The sequence below is a fragment of the Chenopodium quinoa genome, unplaced genomic scaffold, assembly GCF_001683475.1.
Source record: "Chenopodium quinoa cultivar QQ74 unplaced genomic scaffold, ASM168347v1, whole genome shotgun sequence".
Classification (NCBI taxonomy): Eukaryota; Viridiplantae; Streptophyta; class Magnoliopsida; order Caryophyllales; family Amaranthaceae; genus Chenopodium; species Chenopodium quinoa.
Window position 1 is genome coordinate 201,248 of NW_018742244.1, and position 16,724 is coordinate 217,971.

General features: G+C 42.0%; 2 protein-coding genes across 2 annotated transcripts; one reads left to right on the forward strand and one right to left on the reverse strand.

Moving 5' to 3' along the window:
- Positions 1-1,963: 1,963 nt before the first annotated feature.
- On the reverse strand, positions 1,964-5,070 carry LOC110738099. Its single transcript, XM_021918468.1, has 3 exons — positions 4,113-5,070; positions 3,462-3,774; positions 1,964-2,442 (listed from the first exon to the last, which is right to left on the reverse strand). Exons 1-3 carry the CDS (start codon positions 4,877-4,879, stop codon positions 2,041-2,043), a joined length of 1,482 nt encoding a protein of 493 aa, XP_021774160.1. The 5' UTR covers positions 4,880-5,070; the 3' UTR covers positions 1,964-2,040.
- A 4,301-nt stretch (positions 5,071-9,371) lies between these two features.
- Positions 9,372-10,328, forward strand: LOC110736750. Its single transcript, XM_021917049.1, has one exon. The coding sequence runs from the start codon at positions 9,372-9,374 to the stop codon at positions 10,326-10,328; it is 957 nt and encodes a 318-aa protein (XP_021772741.1).
- The last annotated feature ends 6,396 nt before the right edge of the window (positions 10,329-16,724 follow it).

Below are 16,724 nucleotides of genomic sequence, written 5' to 3' on the forward strand. Positions count from 1 at the left end.
CACGGCCGGCACAACCCGCACGGCCCGCACAACCCGCACGGCCCGCACAGCCCGCACAATTCGCACGACCCGCACGGCCCGCACGGCCTAACATCCATTTTAAAAAAAAAACGGCTAGTTTTTTGTATCTAACGGCTAGTTTTTTGTATCTAACGGCTAGTTTTTTAAGTGTATGATCATCCATTCTATTTTTCCTATAAATACCAATTCCATTTCACTCAAATTTCCACACAAATTCAAGCTTTCTTTCTCTCTTACTTAAAAATTCTTATTGTTCTCAAATTCTCAAGTGTTATATAGAGTTATATTTTTGTTAAAAAAAATCTCCTTAATATTATTATTAGTATTCTTAAGATTCTAAAAAAAAAAAGTTCTTCTCCATATTATAATTAGTAATCATACAAAAAAAAAATGAGCTCAAGAGGAGGAATGGGAAGGAGTCAAAGTGGTGGTCGAAGTGGTAGCCAAAGGAGTGGTGGTGCAAATTTTTCGTATGAAATTAATACGGAAAATTTAAACCAATTTGTCAATGAATATGGAGATTATGGTTTAGGAGATAGGCAAAATATTCAAACGTCTCCACCACAACATTTCTCCCACGAGTCCCACCAATCATCAAGTTCAACTATGCCACCTCCATCGCAACCAACATCTCAACCTTCATCTCAAGGTAATTTCTAATTAAATTTTTATTGTTATGAATATTTAAAAAAACTATTATTAATGATTATAAAGTTAGTTTAGTTTCCAATTTTCTATGATTTACAATTAGTTAATTACCATGAAAAATGCGTTTAAATAAGTATAATTAAAATATTTAAAATTTAAAAGCTTATTTTCATGAATAGCATTTAAAAATTAATTTTAATAATTTGATTTATGAAAGGTGGTGGCGGTGAAAGTAGAGGTCGAGCACATTTTTCTTGGGTGTGGAAACATTTTGAACGAGTTGAGGTCACACCCCCGGGATGGCAACCTGGTCAACCAAAGAGGTTCACGTGTACATGCCTAGTTTGCAAGGCGCTAGGTGCAAATGTCAAGTCATATAATTGGAAAACGGGAGATGGAACCGGAACCTTGAGTCGGCATTTGCAAAATAAACACGACTTGTTCGAAAATGGCCCCCGTCCTTCGGGGGGTGGCGTCCAAACACAATTGGGTGGCGTCCGACCCTAACCCACAAACCCACCCGACCCTAACCCACCTAACCCACAAACCCACCCGACCCTAACCCACTAACCCACCCGACCCTAACCCACCTAACCCACAAACCCACCCGACCCTAACCCACTAACCCACCCTTCGACCCACCCTAACTCACTAACCCACCTTGACCCGTCTAACCCACGAACCTAGCTCGACCCACCCATGACCCGTCTAACCCACAAACCCAGCTCGACCCACCCACGATCCGTCTAACCCACAAACCCAGCTCGACCCACCCACGACTCGTCTAACCCACGAACCTAACCCTGGTGTGTCCAACTTCTCCGACCCAACCCACGACCCGGCCCACCCTACCCTACGTGTGTCGTGCCGTGTGTCATGAAACCCCAACCCGCGACCCACCTAACCCTAACCCAGCTCGCACGACTCGCACGGTGGACACCTCTAGTGTTATGCTATGATTGATTTGTATTGTTATAGCATTATCTAAACAAACCACAATTGAGACATAAAGTAGGAACAACATTAAGATATAAAAAAAGTATTAATGTAGTAAAATTTCTATTTTTTAAAAATAATATTAGATAAATTTCAATATTAAGTTTTAAAAATGGTCCAGATGACATAAGTGAAGTTGGTTGGAAGGTGGGTTATTTAAGTATTCCGTAATAATTATACTAGTACGGTGTAGTAGTCATTATACTCATCAATTGTCTCAATAAGTGGTCACATTTTTCTTAAACTGTGGCAATAATGACAATGAGACGATGAACTAAGTAAAACTATAGCAAACCACTTAATGGTAACATCAACTATTCTTAAAATATTTTTTAACATCATGTAAATTTTTTGAATTGTTTGTAACTAAACATATCACAAATTACAAGTACAACCAATAGTTGATTTAGAATTTAGACTATTTTTAGTGGCTTCATCAACCTTCCTAAGCTGCACATCCTTTAACACAATTCTTGTCCATTCTCTAAAATAAGTATCATTAAGACCGATCTTACCACCCTTAAAAATGGACATACATCGACGATCGTCCTCGGGATAGGGACAAGGTTCACCATTCGGGTCACGGTATGCGCCTTGATGTTTCATACCGGACCAGCTTGCAATCCAGTGATAGACATATTGGCCTACACCGGCTAACTTTAGCCAACCCTTAGGAAAAAACTCCATGACACTACTATTCCTGTCCATTAGGAACATGTTGGTTAATTGGGCACCATGAGGTGATACCAATATATCTGTTATGCTCATCAATTCAACCTGTCATCATCAAATTCAAGGCATACATAATTAATTAGCATTGATTAATCATATTAAATTTTTGCTTGTTTTATTCTGTGAAGGTATATATATACAAGTATATAATAATATAATGGAAATACATACTTCATTTTATTTCTATTCCTATGAATTGTAACACACCACTTTAACACGCACTTTAAAAAAGATATTAAACTCGATAAATATTATACTAAAACGGTGTGTTACAAGCTATTGAAAGCCAGAGGAAATATACATACATAGCTATGTAACTCATGTCAGATCTCTATATATAATCATGAATGTCAAAAAATAAGTATTTGTTGTTACATGGTTTATTGTTGTGTTAGATCCCTCTTCATATTAAAGGCTATTACCTACTGTGTAAACCAAATTCTAATTGTAATTAATTAATTAATAGATTGATCGCTTATGGTTGATAACTTGTATGACATGTCAACTATTTTAGTGTGCTCCAATAAAAATAGTGCAGAGAATAAGAAACCTATGTCACTTCCAATTAATCCTAGCTCTATGGCAAAGTATATCAAATGGCGGATCCACTAAAGTACATGGGGTGTCGGCAAACACTCCATTAAAACTGTATAATGTTCTTTTTTAAATTAAAGTGATCTTTTGTCACTTGATATCCCATGATCATAATATCGACATTCTGTCTTCAAAATCCTTACCCACCCTTATATCACTATTTAAAAAATTACAACGGTCACATTTGGTATTGTATAATTGCTCAAAAACTGCCACCATACTTAAAATATGAAACAGTAATATATAATCAAATTTATACAAAATGCCCCCCAGTAGATTAAATTCAGCAATCCAACTACATATTTTTAAGATTGCAACTTTGCAAGGAACACACTATTTCTATGCCACTATATCCCTAGATAATCAACATTAAATGTTAATAACCAGCGTAATAATATAATTAACAACTACTCTATTCGTCTCTAAATAAATAATTGCGACTGAAAGTATTAATATAAAAAAGGACTAACCTGTTGACAAAAGGTGAGATTATTAGAGTAAGCTACATATAATTGGCAATTGGTAAACTTGTCACATTCGGTTTTAAAGAGGTCAATAACAGCCGCATCATTTGTGAAAGATCTAGCCCCAGTCCTCATAAATAGAGTCATCCCAATTTCATGTGGCCTACGATCAAGGCTTACACTACAAAACATCCTTGCTTTGCACCTTATTAGATCATACGTTTCCATCCTTCTTTGCCTTGACATCCCTCCCTCGTTATGCCTCATAACCACCGCCTCTTCGAAGCATACCGGTTGCTCGTCTTCAACCCCGTCAAACCTATTAATTCATCATCAAATCCATACAAAACAATTTTATTAGATTATGAACACATGTCATATGATCATTTTTAGTAGTTCCTAGCTAGATAGTTAATACTCTATAATTAATTAATTTTCCTTCAATTTCACTTCAAGTTGGCCCGGCCCAAAATGGGTCGGGCTTAACACAAAAATTTTGACCTAAGCCATGGTCCAATAACGGATAGACCATTTTAGCTTTTGGTCTAATCCAACCCCATTTTAGGTTAATTTAAGATTGCAACTCTGCTCATGAAAATATGAAATTATGTTGAGTCAATAATAAAGAATTAATATACGCAATTTAAATAAACTTACACTTCAATATTGATTGGCCCATCAAAAGTGGCTTGCAAAACCAAACGTATCCAAAGACCCATCTTAGCCCTAAGTTCACCCCAATGGTATAACACCCATCTAGAAGGCAATTTGCACCCATTTTTCATATGCCATGCTACAAACGGAAATACGGCGGACAAACCATGCCATATATTATCATAATTATAATGATTATATGACACAAATGTTAGGCCTTTCATAAGGGTGGCATTATGGGGTAACGCTTCCGGCCATGCAAGTGCATAATAATTCCATGACCCATCATGTGTGTCATGACCCTTTATACATAGGATCCTTCCCTTTGAGTCATTTGATGGGAACTTTTGGTATTGCACGTCCCCTTCCTCGTCGCGTGTGTCGTACATGGAACTCATGAACCATGTGTGCCCTTGGGCGGCTGTGCTCGAGTATCTTAAGTCCTTCAAGGGGAGGAATGTCACCGCGTGTTTGAGCTTCTCAATCTCATCTTCGTTCGTTGAATTTTGATTTCCTAAGGGGGAGGAGGAGGAGGAGGCAACCTTCTTGAAGGACTCAATCGACGGAGGGAATTGAAGAGAAGGAATTTGGAAGAGAAGAAATATGGTTAAACATATGAGTAAGATGATAATAGAATGTTTTGGTGAATAGTTGAAAGATAAGTTGTTGTGCTTGCTTTTAGGGTTGTAATATTTAGGTACCAAGGGAGGAATATTATGAATATTAGAGGTATGTGTGTGTCTTTCACTAGTTTGTGGAAAATTTTCCATGGCGGCTTAGCCAGGTACATACATTCAGATCCCGGATTTATTTGTTCTCACTTATGTGCACCCTAAATCATTGCCCTCACATTTTGTATATGTGTGTATGCTAAAGTGAGGAAGAAGCTTTGCTAATGAAAGTATGCATATATAACGTGTAGTAAGAGCAAATTAGGGGTGGTTGTTAATACATTCTTCAATTTTCGAGGGTGTACATGTGGTTAATATAGCACTACTCACCCAAAACTAATGAAAACAAATGGTAAAGTTCATGTGCTAAGCTAGCAAACCTCGAGGAAATTCTGCAATTGCCTTACTTCTTACGGAAGTATATACTTTATAACTTATCAACTTGTTAAGAATTAGAGGGTGTAAAATAGATTTATCGTGATATGAACCTAACTAATTAAATTTGTGTTTACTTTCTTGCATAGAATTTTTGGTGCTACTTTACTGCATAATGAAGTATAAACGTTGTTGTCATAAAGTTTAGAATTCTTTCCATTAGTGCGATAATCACAACTGATACTGATGTAAACTCGATTTGATCACACGTCTTTAGTATAACTCTCAATACTTTAACCAAACGATACTCACGTAATTATATCAAAATCGAAGACATTTGCTAATCGAAATATATATGCAATCATTATTTTACCCCAAAAACAAAGGAATTAAAAATGGGATTTATTGGCCTAATTTAGTTGTTCTTAGTTGGATTAGGCAGGCAGTGCAATACTCTTGTGACCTTGCCCAAAAAAGTAAGAAAAATAGTTAGGCCTTGTTAGCTACATTTTCATGAAATAAGCTCCAATAGTTGAAAGTTTTTGTTTCAAATTTCCTTAGCTCAATTTTAAGAAGTTGCTAATTTTCTTAGTTTAAGTATCACCCAAATTTTAGAAGTATTAGCTTAAGTATCACCTAATTTTTAGAAGCAACACGCAAATGCGTCTTTTGGATCAAAATAAAGTACTAAGAAAAATTATATAACTTGTACCCATGTTTTTTACGCTTATGAGCTTGTCTTGTACTTCGTATAAGATATATAACTAACCCGGGTTGTTCAACATGTCGACACTAGAATGTGGCAACGGACCTAATTGTATACTTTCTCCGTTTTCTTTTAGATGCAACACACACTTTTTCACGGTATTTAAGAAATGTGGGATTCACATGATATAATACACTTTATAATGGGATGAGTGGTTGTTAGGAGTGTAATTTAGTGGGCCATGTGCTTTAAATAAGGGAAATAGTATAGTTTTTCCTTAAAGTAACTTTCCTTTTATAGTGTGTTGCAAGTATTGTGACATTTCCTTTGTAGGGAAGTGTTGCAAGTAAAAGAAAACGGAGGAATTACTTCGTATAGATTATACACTATAATAGGCATATCTTGAGATTTGTAGTATTCATGAGTTCAAAGTCAACCCTCAAATTACTTTGACGTGTCGTATATCAAACGGTTGGTTTTATTCAATTATTGGAAAAAGGGCTCATTTGAATACTTGATATAGTTGACATTTGACCAACTTATAATCAAACAGAATAATATAACATTGCACTAATATAGTCGTACCCTCACTTCTATGATAAATGAAGTTAATTTATTACTTTGACATTTGGCGGCACAATGCCCGATCGGGTGAGATGTTCTCACATGATCTCAATATTATATATATATAAAAAAAACATAAAGCTGGATGTTTTTTTTTTTATTTATTTATTTTTTTTATTTTAAAAATAGATATATGTTCTTTACAAAACAATTATATGTGATATTCTTTATAAAATAACTGTATGTTCTTTGCAAAAAAAAATATATGTTCATTCCGCCTTTTTTTAAAAAAAAAAAAAAAAAAATAGAGCATCCGCCTGCAGGCAAAAAATTTCTGCTATATGGATCTATCATGGTTTAGTCGTTTGGCCTTCACTATTTTATAGTACCCCTTTTCAATGATTCCACAGACTATATATTATATTATACTTATGTATAGAAGGTATTTGGATAATGTTAATGTATGAGTTATAAAGACACATGGTGTTAGGAATTTGTAGGTGAATTATTCAAATTTTCGAATTTGGATGTTACCTGATCATTAAAAGTTACCCCTATTGCTTATTCTAATAATTAGGGAGCTTTTGCTTAGAAGAGACGAGGAATCTAGTGTAAACTGAATTACTAGTATGATTTAAAGGAGAAAAGAGCTTGGAGTATTGAATTTCAGGTGTTCCATTGGATTAGGACCTGCATTCTGAGTCTTGTTCCGCTTGGTAGAAATGGAGATTAACATTAGTAAAAGACCAAAAATAGAGGTAGCAATCATAATGGATGTGTGGAGAAGGTCCTGTTGGTTTGGCCATTTCAAAATAGTCATGTTAAAGCAATAAATCCATTCAGATAGAATTCTAATTTAGGACTCCAGGACACTTAAGATTAGGTCGGTTCAATTTTTGACGGCTCTGACTATTTGACACCTTTATGTATCAGCAATTCAGTAATCTTTTATACTACCTCCGTTACATATTATTTGCAATGATTTGACATAAAGTAGAGAGGGAGTCTAATCGTTGCAAATAATATGTAACAGAGATAGTACTACATAAATATGTAGTAGAGAAATCAAATTATTTGAGTGTTTCTGATATCTATCATATATAAAATCCAAACATATGAGATTGACTAGATTAATCAAACGTCAAAACACCATTAGAAAAAGTATGTTATGGAGGATAACATTAAGCTACAGTCTACAGAGCAAAGGCACGCAAAGGATCTAGGCCCTAGTGAAGGCCGTAGCTGACAATCAAGGTTCATTTTCATATGAAGGTACATGCAAAGTTAACATGCTCAAGGGACTGCACACAAAGGGTATAAGGAAGGTGGTTGCTGGTAGATAGGGGTGGCAATTCGGATCAGCAGGTCGGGTTTGGGTCAGATTTCGGGTTGTTCGGGTTTAGGTCGGGTTCGGGTTTCTCTCAGTAACTTCGGGTCGAGTTTGGGTCGGGTTATCGGATTGGGTCAAGGATTGCCAGCCCTCCTGGTAGACGATAATCAAGGTTCGGTAAAGGTAGCGACAAAGTTGATGTGGTGAAGGGACCTGCACTGCACACTATCGGTGAAGTTAATCGGTGAAAGGACTGGACTCAATCGCAACCACGGGCAGGTTAAGGTGAATGAAAAGGTTTAGGAAAGGTCATCGGATTAATGGCAGTTGTTTGGGCCTAGTCCATTGTCCTAAGCTCAGTGACCTGGAATTACGAAAATACCCCTCCATGATCCAACCCATCATTAGTCAGAGCAAAGTACGGATTTACCCCTAATCTGTCCAATTAAGTACAACTTCTGCCACCTGAAAGTACATCTATAAATAGCTCTCCAATCATTGATGATGGTAACTTTTTCCTAATTCTCTAATCTTCTCTCTCTACTTTATCTCTCTAAAGTGCTCTTTCTCTCTCTACTTTCTCTCACTAGAAAGTACGTTCGCTGACTTAAGCATCGGAGGGGCTTTCCCGGGTCACACCCCCGGGGTAGTTAACCTTCTTTCTTTTGCAGGCCTAGCTCTCGGACAACAAGGCGTAGCTGAGGGAAATTTGGACACATATTGGACATAGTTCCAGGACATCTTGATTACCTTTATTACCCTAAGCCTCCCAGGAGCATTCTGTTTCCAGAAACAGGTGGCGCCGTCTGTGGGGATAACAAACAAAAAGTCATGGTGAACACTAGGCGTCCCCGTAGCTCTCATCAAGATGCCATTAGGCAAGCTCCAATTCTCTCGGCCAGGAACCCTCATGTAGTCGAAGAAATTTTACCTAGGACTCATAGTGAGCCGGAGAGAGAAGTGAACAGCCCCCAGGTGGTTACTCGCCGAGACTTAGACCAGCTGGCAACCCAAATCAACAGAAACTTGGAGGAAAGCCTCAGGGCACTTATCAACCAAGGGGTGGGGCAAGGCAGGCAGGGGAACGCTCCACAACCTAATCCTCATGCGTCCCATATCCATCAAGTCTCTTCTCGGCCTCAAACATCTCGCCGCTCTCAGCCCAATCAGCCCCATGACCCCTAGCAGGAGACAAGGCAGCCAAGCAGGCCAAGAGATGCTAGAGAGATCATCAATGACCGAAGGCTGAAGGATGGCACTTTAGATGCCCGAGAGATAATCAACTCCAAGAGGGAGAACTCCAAGGAAGATAACAACCCCCCTCTGGAGAGTTCGAACTAGAGTTCACTCTCGGCATGGGTCAACAAGGTACCGAGATAGCATGATTCACTCGGCTACCTCCAGACCAATAAGAGGAGCTAATCAGCCTGCTCGTTCAGCAAGCAAAAGCCCCGAGCGTCCTTCCTCCCGCAGGCCCCGGAGGCTCGGGATTGTCAAGAACATCCCCCCCTTCAGCCAGGAGATAATGAATACCCCTATTCCTCCTAAGGTCTACATTGGACCCTTATGATGGAAAGACAGACCCGAATGATCATCTGAACGCTTACAAAGCACAAATGGGAGTCCAAACCGGGTGTGAGGCTTCATGGTGTAGATTCTTCCCTACTACTCTCAAGGGCATAGCCCAGACATGGTTCAACAACCTTACCCCCAGGAGCATAAGGACGTTTGACATGTTAGCCACTCAGTTCAAAAAGCACTTCATCGCTGGGAGTAGGCAAACAAAGACTAGCGTTCATTTGATGACGGTGAAGCAAGAGGAGAATGAAAGTCTTAAGGACTACATCAAGAGGTTTAACACTAAGTCTCAGCTCATCCCCGACCTCCAAGACAATGTTGCTTTCACAGCCCTTCTCTTTGGGCTCAAGTCCAACAAGCTGAAATTTGAACTTGTCCATGACAAGGTGAGCACCTTCTCTGAAGCTATGGAGAGAGCTGAAAGGATCATTGAAGCTAGTGAGGTGTGCAAGGCACCCGTGACAAACAACAAGGGGAAGAGAAAGCAAGAAGATAATTATCATGACAACCGGAATAGAAGGCCGAGGAGGGCTGAAAGTGATGATGAAGGACTTAAGTACAATGCTGACAGGCGTGAGATCTACTTGGACATAAAGCATAAGGCTATTCTTCCTAAGCCTAACCCCATGAACACACCGATAGAGCAAAGGAACAAGAAGCTTTGGTGTGAGTACCACAAGGAGTGTGGCCATACCACCCGGAACTGCAGAGAGCTTAAGAGAGCCCTTGACAAGCTAGCTGAAGAGGGAAAGCTTAACAGATATCTTAAGTCTCCCCCGAAGGATAAGCAAAGCAAGGCCGCTAAGGAAGTACAGGAAGCTCATAGTTCAGCTGACACTAACCTGAGCATCAATGTCATAGCCGGAGGGTTTGCCTCCGGGGGCTTGTCTAACAGGGCACGCAAGAGTCATTTGCGGTCGCTCGAAGGGCCCATCTATGATATCGGCACCCCCTCATCTGCCCCGAAGGACCCTCTCATGGTATTCGGGGGATGACAAAGGAAAAAAGATTCAAAGGCCTCATGATGATCCCTTAGTGATTCATATGAAGGTAGCCAATGCTAAGGTGAAGAAGATCCTAGTGGATAGTGGAAGTTCAGCGGACATCATTACATGGAAATGCATCGAGCAAATGCGTTTTGGAAGAGGTGACTTGACACCCCTAGAGAAACCCTTAGTGGGATTCGGGGGGCATCATGTATACCCCCTGGGAACAATCAAGCTGCCCGTCCGTTTGGGAGAAAAGAACAAGGGGAGAAGCTTGGTTCATACATTCTTAGTTGTGGATACCCCTCTTCCATACAACATGGTTCTTGGCCGACCCCTCCTCAATAGGGTTAAGGCTGCCATCTCAACCTATCACTTACTCCTCCAATTCGAGACCGATGACGGATCGGTGGGCAAGATATTCGGAGATCAGTTTGAGGGAAGAAAATGCTATGTAGATAGCTTTAAGACGCCTGAGAGCTCCGTCAATCAAGAGGACAAGGGGTCCAAGAGGAAAGCCATGGAAATTGATGAACCTCCTCATCCGGTCATGAGCATTTACATGGCTGAGAATCCAAAGCAATATGGTAGGCTTAGGCCTATTGAAGAAGATGAGAGCATACCCTTAGGGGATGATCCTGCTCGGACCGTGAGGGTGGGAAAGAACTTGGACCCCCTGCTCAAGGAAGAAATCATTCAAGTACTGAGAGAGTACAAGGACATCTTCGCTTTTACAGCAGATGAAATGCCGGGCATAGACCCCGAGGTAATGACTCATGAGCTGAACATCAAGGAGGGCTACAAGCCCGTCAAGCAAAAGCTCCATCATGCTGGGCCGAAGAGGAATAAAGCTGCAGCCGCTGAGGTTAAAAAGCTTCTCGAAGCGGGTTTCATTCGAGAATGCCAATATACCGAGTGGTTATCCAATGTAGTGCTGGTTAGGAAGCCCAACGGTTCTTGGCGAATGTGTGTGGACTTTACAGATTTGAACAAGGCATGCCCGAAGGATGATCACCCTCTTCCTAAGATTGATAGGTTGGTGGATTCGACCGCTGGTCACGCCATCCTAAGATTCATGGATGCCAATGTTGGGTATCATCAGATCCCCATGTCTGAGAAGGATCAAGCCCACACAACCTTTATCACTAGCCAAGGGGTGTATTGCTATAATGTGATGCCTTTCGGCCTCAAAAACGCCGGGGCTACCTACCAGCGCCTTATGAACAAAATCTTTGAAGGGCAACTAGGTCGAAATGTTGAGGCCTATGTTGATGACATGATAGTGAAAAGCAAGGAAAGTCCGGACCACATAGCTGATCTAAGGGAAACCTTCACAATCCTTAGGAAATATAAAATGAAGCTCAACCCCAGCAAGTGTGTCTTCGGGGTGCAAGGTGGAAAGTGTCTGGGCTTCATGGTTGATCAGCGGGGTATTGATGCCAACCCCGATAAGATTCAAGCTATTCTTGACATGGAATCCCCCCGAAATGTGAAGAAAGTGCAACGCCTTATAGGCTGCCTAGCCGCATTGGGGAGATTCCTATCCCGATCAGTAGACAAAAGTCTATCTTTCTTCAAGGCCCTCAAGAGGCCTAAGTTCTTATGGGATGAAAAAGCCGAGAAAGCCTTCCAGCAGCTGAAAGAACATTTGATGAATACTCCGAAGCTTGTTAGCCCCCTCCCCGGGGAGACATTGTTTGTATACTTGGCCATATCAGACTATGCCCTTAGTGCGGTCCTTGTTGCTGAAAGAGAGGAAGGCCAAGTACCTGTCTATTTTGTCAGCCATGCCCTGAGGGGGGCTGAAACCCGATATACTCTTATAGAGAAGGTGGTCTATGCTTTAGTGATGGCAAGTAGGAAGCTGAAGCCATACTTTCAAGCACACCCAATCAAAGTCCTCACCAGCCAACCAATCAAGAAAGTGTTAGAGAGCAAAAATCACTCATCCCGAATGACAGATTGGTCAGATCAGTTAGCTGATTTCGGAATCGAATTTGAACCCCGGAAGGCCATTAAGGCCCAAGCCTTAGCCGACTTCATAGTTGAATGCGCTCATAGGCCTACTCCAATTGACACCTCCGCCCCTTGGGCTCTTTATGTGGATGGGTCGTCTAGTAAGGCCGGGAGTGGAGCTGGGCTAGTCATCATCTCCCCAGAGGGAGATAAGTTTGAATATGCAGTCAAGTTTGCCTTCCATGCATCAAATAATGAAGCTGAGTATGAGGCTCTTATCTTAGGGCTGAACTTATGCAAATTCATGAAGATAAGATCCATTCAAGTATGCTCAGACTCTCAGCTCATAGTGGGGCAAATGACAAAAGAATTTGAAGTAAAGGAAGAAAACATGAAAGCCTATTTTGAAAAGGCTGAAAGCTTAGCAAGATCGTTTGACAACTTTGAAATCAGGCACATCCCCCGTCAGAGAACCAGCAAGCTGATGCTCTTGCCCGATTAGCAAGCTCGGCTGAGGGGATAACCCCCCGGAACATCATGTGGGAAGTGTTAGAGAAGCCAAGTACCCAAAAGCCTGTTATCATGGACATTGATAAAGGGGAAACTTGGATGGATCAAATCATTCAATGCTTAAAGGGGGAGCTGCCCGAGGACACCCCCGATTTCAAAATGACAAAAAAGCGAAGTCAATGGTTCTTGCTTCATGAGGGGTTCCTCTACAAAAAATATTTCACTCACCCGCTGCTGAAGTGCATAACCCCGGAGGAGGGAAATTATGTACTTAGAGAAATCCATGAGGGGGCATGTGGTAGCCATCAGGGTGGAAGGACTATAGCTGGAAAAGCGCTAAGGGCCGGATTCTATTGGCCAACCCTGAGGGATGATGCTACCAGAATTGTCAAGAAGTGTGAAAAATGCCAAAGGTTCGCTGACATGCCCCATGTTCCCGCCAATGCACTCACAAGTATTCAGTCAGTCCTACCCTTTGATCGTTGGGGCATGGACATCCTAGGACCATTCCCCATAGCCTCAAGACAAAGGAAATTTCTGATAGTAGCGGTGGATTACTTCACCAAATGGGTTGAGGCTGAGCCGGTGGCAACAATCACTAATAAGCAAGTCCAGAAGTTTATCTGGAGGAATATCATCACCCGCTTCGGGGTACCCCGCATCTTAATCTCAGATAATGGCCGACAATTCAACAGTAGGCCAACCATAGAATATTGTGGGCGTTTTGGAATCAAGACAAGGTTTTCAGCTGTGTGCCGACCCCAGACCAATGGCCAAGCAGAGGCGGCAAACAAAAAAATATTAAAAGGGTTGAAGACAATGCTGGAAGGTACGAAGGGGTCTTGGGTGGATGACTTGCCCGGGATCTTATGGTCCACTCATACCATAGTCAAGGAAGCTATGGGACAAACTCCTTTTGCCTTAGTATATGGAAGTGATGCGGTACTCCCTGTGGAAGTCGGGATCCCATCCCCCAGGGTTACCTTCTATGACCCCGGCCGGAATGATCAGCTGAAGCTCATGGCCTTGGACTTACTCCCAGAGATAAGGGGAGATGCTTTGCTTCGCTCTATAGAATACAAGCAAAGGATAACTCGTTACTTCAACAAAAAAGTCAAGGCAAGACCCCTTGTTGAAGGCGATTGGGTGCTCCGAAAATGTGAGGCTGCGGGCAAGCCCCCAGCGTTGGGCAAGCTAAGCCCTAATTGGGAAGGGCCCTACAAGATTACAGAGGTAGTCCGCCCAGGAACCTTTCACTTACAAACCCCTGATGGCAAGGTCCTCCCTCGGCCATGGAATGCAGACAACCTCCGGAGGTTTTATGTTTAGTGCATCTTCATCACAATGATACCCTAGGGGCAATAAGAGCCGATGCTAGGAGATCAACTTCAATATAGCGCATCATTGTAATGACTTTCATACTTTTGTTAATATAATGAAAAACCCCTGGTTGGGATGTTTGCCCCATTTATTTTGCATTTGTTATTTACTTAGTTTATTTTTTGAAAATTTTATACCGCTCATTAGCATAGCCAACGTTCATTTAATAGCACCGCATGCCGGGCATCAGGCATTTCGGTTCGATAAACACTAAAATTTGTTCCAATGTTTGGGGCAAGATGCTAGCCTATACTCAAGCATTTGAGATAGTGTCCTGGCTGAAAGATCACTCATAACTTGGGGCTCGTTTAGCCCCCAGCCTAATTTAACAGGTTGGAAAAGAATAACTCTTATAACTTGGGGCTTATGTTAGCCCCAAAATCGTTTTTACTTTGTTATAACAAGCAGGGATAGCTCAGCTCTCCTAGTCCATTTACTTAGCTAAATTATAACTTGAGGCTCGTTTAGCCCCCGAATGATCACACAAATCGTATCCTTACAAAAATAACATAAGGCTCGTTTTAGCCCTTGTTTATGCCTAGGGGCTTCTTTTTGGCCCCTAGGGGTGAGTAGGCAAGCAGAAAAAAGGTATTAAACGACAAACAAGTTGGAGGTTGAGAACATAAAATCTACTACGAATAAGAAAAGCCCAAGTAAAAGTCGAATGTACAAATATACAAGCCGAGGTAGACATCTAAAAGTTCCAGCAAAAACATCATAAGTTTCATAGAAAAGAAGACATCTTAAGAGAAATAGGTGAAGATAATGCCAAGGTCTGGAGAAGCTACTCCTCGGTCATATCCTCCTCAGCAAGCAGCTTCCTCTGCTCCTCCTCCTCGGCCTCCCGAACAAGGTCCTTGACCTTACCTCGTACCTTTGAATATGAGTCCTGGAGACCAAAGGTAGTGAAGGCAACCTGCATATGAGTCAGGACATCCTCAATCCCTGCCTCAAAGGCCATGTATCCAATCTCGGATTGGAAATCAGCACAAGCCGGAGTCTTCTTCCATTCAGCAATCACCTCCTCCTGACTTTGCTCTACCTTCCTCTGAGCCTCAGCAAGGTCGCTCTTCATCTGAGCCAGCTCGTCCTTCCTCTCCTTCAGCTCCTTGGCGATTTGCTCCTTCTCTTCCTTAGCCTCCTTGAGCTGAGTCTCAAGGGCTTGAATGCGGATGTCCTGACCTCCTGAGCATCAGCAAGCTCCTTCTTGGCCGACTTCACCGTCTTCCGGGCCGAATTGAGCTCCTCCTTAAGACCATGGATCTCGGTCCTGGCCTTCAAAAGCTCGGCACGGAGACCCTCAACATCTTCCATGGCCCCCCTCCGGTACTTCTCGACAAGCACGCTCAAAGTCATGCCGGCCTACATTTTCAAAAATCAATAAGATGAGTATTAGTGGCAACTAAAGTAAAGATAGAAAATTCGATGTTATATAGCAAACTATACCTTCAAGATGCCATCGAACGCCGAAGAGATAGCCTTGGTGGGATCCTTCTCTACTACCTCGATGTCCTTAGCCGAAGGAAACCGGGCCATGGCTTGCCTCACGGTTTTCTTTCGCCCCTTTTTTGTGATGCCGAGGAGAGAGTCAGGGAAGTAAGGGGTCATGTCCTCATAGTTTTCCCCCCCTTCCTCCTCGCCCTCCTCTTCCCGAGGCTTCTTTCCTCGATCTCCAAAGCTCTCGGCCTTTAGGAGCTCGATGTGAGCGGAGCCGGTCGGGGAGACAAGCTGGGACCCCAAATCATCTATCTCCATGTTGGAGGTAGCTTGGGAGGATCCTTCTCCCCTCCCAGCTGTTTTCCTCCTCAGCTTGGAATTCTTCGGGTTCTGAAAGAACAAATCACAAGTAAAGTTAGCAAGAAAGCAACATTTTGTAAAGCCAACTCCTGAGAAGGAGGCATACCTGGGGAGGGGGAGGAACGCTCATATCCCCCTTCCTCATGGAAGACTTGACCTTCGCAGCTCGAAAATTCACTTCAGACATTTTCTTCTGAAATCTCTTTGCCAACTGCTTGAAAGCAACCCCTGAAATCATCATTTGCATAAATATGTTAGTGAACAACAAGGCCCAGGAGAAAGCATGGAAGTGGAAAAAACATAAGTAAAACAAAAATAAACCCTACCACCATCATAGGTGTGGCTCAAGCCCACCATACTCAAAAATCGCTCTTTCTGGAAGTGTTTATCCTTCAAAATCCACATGGTGGGAAGCTTCTCTTTGGACCCTCTCTCCTTATAAGATTGCAACCAAACAGCCGTCACGGCCTCATCAACCTCCATGGCAGGGACATTGTAGTTCAAGCCAACCCGAGGTATTCCGCTATGGTCTCGGGGAACCCTCCAACCCCCAGCATGGTAGACGAAGAGAAAGGTATGGCGAAAGCCCTTTTGACTCGTGGGTTTGGTGTTTATGGTGAGATAGAACTCCCTATCATGAAAAACATACCACCCATGGCTATCTACATTACCCGGGACCTCCTGAATCCTATGTGTGTTCCTAAAGGAAGTTATGGTACAAGGGGCTCCAAGCAAACTACAAGTGGCTATGTATGCGTTGAT

Coding starts and splice junctions, on each gene's coding strand:
- LOC110738099 (XM_021918468.1), bottom strand. CDS start 4,879: ATGGAAAATTTTCCACAAACTAGTGAAAGACACACACATACCTCTAAT. Junction 3,775..4,112: donor GGGCCAATCAATATTGAAGT/GTAAGTTTATTT, acceptor ATGAATTAATAG/GTTTGACGGGGTTGAAGACG. Junction 2,443..3,461: donor ATCTCACCTTTTGTCAACAG/GTTAGTCCTTTT, acceptor TGATGATGACAG/GTTGAATTGATGAGCATAAC.
- LOC110736750 (XM_021917049.1), top strand. CDS start 9,372: ATGGGAGTCCAAACCGGGTGTGAGGCTTCATGGTGTAGATTCTTCCCT.